Source organism: Sturnira hondurensis, unplaced genomic scaffold (assembly GCF_014824575.4).
Source record: "Sturnira hondurensis isolate 20B ecotype Veracruz unplaced genomic scaffold, ASM1482457v3 Scaffold0024148, whole genome shotgun sequence".
Lineage (NCBI taxonomy): Eukaryota > Metazoa > Chordata > Mammalia > Chiroptera > Phyllostomidae > Sturnira > Sturnira hondurensis.
In genome coordinates, this window is record NW_028096779.1 from 53032 (window position 1) to 57211 (window position 4180).

At 58.9% G+C, this 4180-nt stretch overlaps 1 protein-coding gene across 1 annotated transcript; it reads left to right on the forward strand.

Annotated features, from left to right (window-relative positions):
- Nucleotides 1-433: 433 nt before the first annotated feature.
- Nucleotides 434-3196, forward strand: LOC118981397 (saoe class I histocompatibility antigen, A alpha chain-like). Its single transcript, XM_037038138.1, has 7 exons — nt 434-500; nt 746-1030; nt 1292-1567; nt 2128-2403; nt 2501-2614; nt 3047-3083; nt 3190-3196. Exons 1-7 carry the CDS (start codon nt 437-439, stop codon nt 3194-3196), a joined length of 1059 nt encoding a protein of 352 aa, XP_036894033.1. The 5' UTR covers nt 434-436.
- Nucleotides 3197-4180: the final 984 nt, after the last annotated feature.

Below are 4180 nucleotides of genomic sequence, written 5' to 3' on the forward strand. Positions count from 1 at the left end.
AACCCACACAAACAAAATCATTTTGGGGATTCTCCCTAATTTGTAAGGCTCTATAGATGTTCTGACACCAAAATGTTTGACAGTCGTTGATTAAACAGCACGGGGGCCGGGACTCAGGGAGACAGCGGGACAGAGACTTCTCCGTGGACCAGAAGGGCTCAGCGCAGAGTCCCGGGTCCCCAGGCCGGGCTCCCAGGGTCTCGGCCTGAGGACTGAGCCTGGGGCGGGGACGCTCAGGGCTCAGGGGTCTTCTCTCTTGTTTCCCTTCTTCCTCTTGCGGGTACTTCCGCCTGGATACTGGTGACACAGTACAAAGTTCTCACCCAAATTAGGAAACTGGGCTCTAAAGAAGCCAATCAGCATCAAGATGGTTCCGAATTTAATGACTTCGCGGAGAACCAGAACTCATTCTCTTCAAGCTGTCGGGGTTTGGGTCATGGAGCCCCGACTCCTGCTCCTGCTGCTCTCGGGGGCCCTGACCCTGACCAAGACCTGGGCGGGTGAGTGGGGGGTCGGGAGGGGACGGCCTCTGCGGGGCAGGAGCCAGGAGACGCGCGGGGGCGCAGGCCCCGGGGAAGGCGCGTCTCCTGAACTTCCCGACCAGACCCCAGACCTCCGACCCCGGACCCCCGAGTCCCGCCTCCGCCCCGACTTCTACCCTCCCCGACCCCTCTAACCGCGCCCCGGCCCCTGCCCATTCCGGCCGGACCGCGGACACGTGGACACGCATGCTCCCCACCGCCAGGCACGCACACCCTGACATATTTGCACACCGCGGTGTTCGGACCGGGCCCCGGGAAGTCCCGCTTCATCAGCGTCGGCTACGTGGACGACACGGAGATCACGCGGTTCGACAGCGACGCCCCGAACCCGAGGCTGGAGCCGCGGGCACCGTGGATGGAGCAGCGGTGGGTGGAGCAGGAGAGACCGGACTATTGGATCGAGGGCACAGAGGTTTGCCAGCGCGAGGCCCAGATTAACCAGCGGAACCTGAACCAGCTGCGCGCGCACTACAACCAGAGCGAGGATGGTGAGCCCCGTGGGCCCGGTCACGACCCCCACCCCCACGGACCGGCCCAACCAACCGGCCTGGTTGTCGGCCCAAGTGTCGGGGTCCGAGCCTCACTTCGAGGCTTCGGAACCCGCCTGCCCCCTTCCTGGGAGGAGCGCGCGGGAATTTTGATCCGGTTTGATTTTCACTTAAGGTTTAACCACCTCGGGTGGGGTCTGAATTAGCGGAGGCGAGGACCAGACCACGTGGGCAGCAGGGCTGAACGCGGGGCGGGGTCAGGGTCCCATACGTTACAGAGAATGACCGGCTGCGTCGTGGGGTCCGACGGGCGCTTCCTCCACGGGTTCAATCAATACGCCTACGATGGCACCGACTACGTTGCCCTGGACGAGGACCTGAGCTCCTGGACCACGGCCCACACGGCGGACCCGATAACCTGGCGCAAGTTAGTGCAGGTGCCTGATGCAGACGACAGCAAGGCCTTCCTGGAGGACACGTGTGTGCACCGGCTCCACTTTTTCCTGGAGAAGGGGAAGGAGACGCTGCTCCGAGCAGGTACCAGGGCGCGGGCCTCCCCCAGGAGGGGATCTGTGGGCTGGGGCGGCTTCCTACAAGGAGAGGAGGGGAATGGGGCAGTGTCAGAGTGTCCCTCCTGCTCAGGAGAGGGAAGAGTCCCCCAGGTTTCCTTATTCTGTGACTCCCCTGTGGGCCCATCTTTCTCTAAAGGACAGTAAGGAACCCAGCCTCTCCCTGAAACACCCACAGTGGGTCCCTCACACCCTGCAGCACCTGGGGCACCAGGACTTGCTCCTGATTCTGGGGCTGAGACCCTCTCTGGAGGCCTCACTCTGGGTTTGCTGAGTCATCAGCCTCCACCTGAGTCTGTTTCTCCCCTTAGAGACCTGGACACTCCTACCCTAGGTTCTCACCATGATTCTGGAACTTTCCAAGGAAATAACAGATTATGTCAGAAACCTCTGTCCAGGCTGGTGTCTGGGTGGTACACTCCCTTCCCCCACCCCACTGTCCTGTCCACTCTCAGGGTGGTCACAGGAGCACTGCTGGAGTGTCCCATGACCACGCAGAGTCCCTGAATTTTCTCACCCTCCCCTCAGACCCTCCAAAGACACAGCTGACCCACCACCCCATCTCTGACCATGAGGTCACCCTGAAGTGCTGGGCCCTGGGCTTCTACCCTGCTGACATCACCCTGACCTGGAAGTGTGATGGGGAGGACCTGACCCAGGACATGGGGCTTGTGGAGACCAGGCCTGCGGGGGACGGGACCTTCCAGAAGTGGGCGGCTGTGGTCGTGTCCCCTGGAGAGGAGCAGAGATACACGTGCCATGTGCAGCACCAGGGGCTGCCTGAGCCCCTGACCCTGAGATGGGGTGAGGAGGGGGCGTGGGCACAGAGCCTCTCCTCAGGGTGTCCCTGAGCAGGGTCAGGACTCAGGCCTGAGGCTGACCTCTCACCCTCCCCTCGCAGAACCCCCTCCTCAGACCACCATGACCTTCATGGTCATCGTGGGCATTGCTGCTGCCCTGGTTGTCCTTGGAGCTGTGGCTGCTGGAGCTGTGATGTGGAGGAGGAAGTGCTCAGGTGGGCAAGGGGTGGGGCTGGGTTCCCTGTCCCCCTGGGGGTCAAGCCCAGGTGGAAGTGTGCTCTGCCTGGTTAATGGGCATCGTGTCCCCACATGGGTGCTTGTCCATCTGGGGCCTGTTTCCTAACACTGACTCTTTAGTGAGGCCCGTGGGAAAGTAAGGGACAGATTTATCATCTGATGATTCTAGTGATGGGGACTGATTCCCAGCTGTCCCAGGTCAGAGGGAAAGGTCCCTGCTGAAGACAGACATCCAGGTTGATGGTAGGTCCAGTCCATACACATGTGCTTTCCCTGTATTTCCTGATCCTACCCTGGGTGCTCAGTCACAGTTCTGGAACCTTCCTTGTGTTTCAGGAGTGTGGGTCTCCTCTAGGGTCATGGGACCCAGCCTCCCCCCTGTCTTCTCACAGAACATTTTCTTCCCACAGGCAGAGGCAGGGAGAGCTACTCTCAGGCTGCCTGTAAGTCTGGGTGTTGGGGAGGTGACGTCTGGGACCCTTGGGAGAGTGTGGGCTGGAGTCTGTGAGGGGGGCTCCCCCACCCCGTAACTCTGCTGTTGTGTCTTCCCGAGTCATTGACAGTTCCCAGGGCTCTGATCTGCCTCTCACAGCTCCTAACGGTGAGACCCTGAGGGCAGAAAATGGGTGGCATTGGGACCAAGAGGCACAGCTGGGTTTTGGGGATTCTCAGGTGGGACATTCTGAGTATGTGGTGGCTGCGGGGGAGAATGTGACACTTCTGAGACTGACCTGAGTTTGTTCATGACAACTTTCTTCCCCAGGGTGACAGAGCTGCCTTGTCCAGACATTGGTGCTAAAACAGTCACTGCAGCCTCCCCTTGGGACTTGAAGGATCCCTGACTGCAGTCTCTGCAACTGGTATCAGAGCCTGTCTGCATTATATTAAAATTGACTATACATTTATATACATAATCTAAACAGAAGAGATGTAGAGTAAGAGCTCCAAGGTGTATGGTTTCAGGTACGGGTTATTGTGTCTGTGTCTGTCTGTGTCTTCACCCCATTTGTTAAGCTGTTCTCAGTCCCTTTACATTCACAAACTTACCATGAGGTGTGGAGACAACCCGGGAGGGACAGACTGTGTGCAATGGGACAGGGGGACCACAAGGCTCCTCACTGATGTTCCCTGTCACCACCTGTGCTCCATAGGCAATTAAGGGTTTCTTCCTGCACATCTGAGTGTGACCTTTTGGAGCCTCTGGTTTTGGCTGGTTGAGTCTCCTGATTCTAACCGAGTGCAGCTTTGTTGCCTAGAGGTCACCCCAAGCTTCCTGGCCCCCCTCATGTAGACCTCAGGGGTGTCCCTGTGAGCATCAGAAAGCTGACCAATCAGAAGGTGAGGTCACCTGCTTAAAGCAGGAACTGTTCCAGCGTCCACTGTCCTTAATCCACTGCAGACCCTGCTCTCATTCTGTGGATGCTGAGTCCTGGAAGGTCATGGTCAAGGAGCCCATGTCCTTAGTGGCTTTCTCTGAAAGTTCCTCCCCAAGAGAGAGAGCCCTCGGGCCACAGGGTCGGTCTGGCTGCTGAGCTGAGAACAGA

Coding starts and splice junctions, on each gene's coding strand:
- LOC118981397 (XM_037038138.1), top strand. CDS start 437: ATGGAGCCCCGACTCCTGCTCCTGCTGCTCTCGGGGGCCCTGACCCTG. Junction 1,568..2,127: donor GGAGACGCTGCTCCGAGCAG/GTACCAGGGCGC, acceptor CCCTCCCCTCAG/ACCCTCCAAAGACACAGCTG. Junction 2,615..3,046: donor GTGGAGGAGGAAGTGCTCAG/GTGGGCAAGGGG, acceptor TTCTTCCCACAG/GCAGAGGCAGGGAGAGCTAC.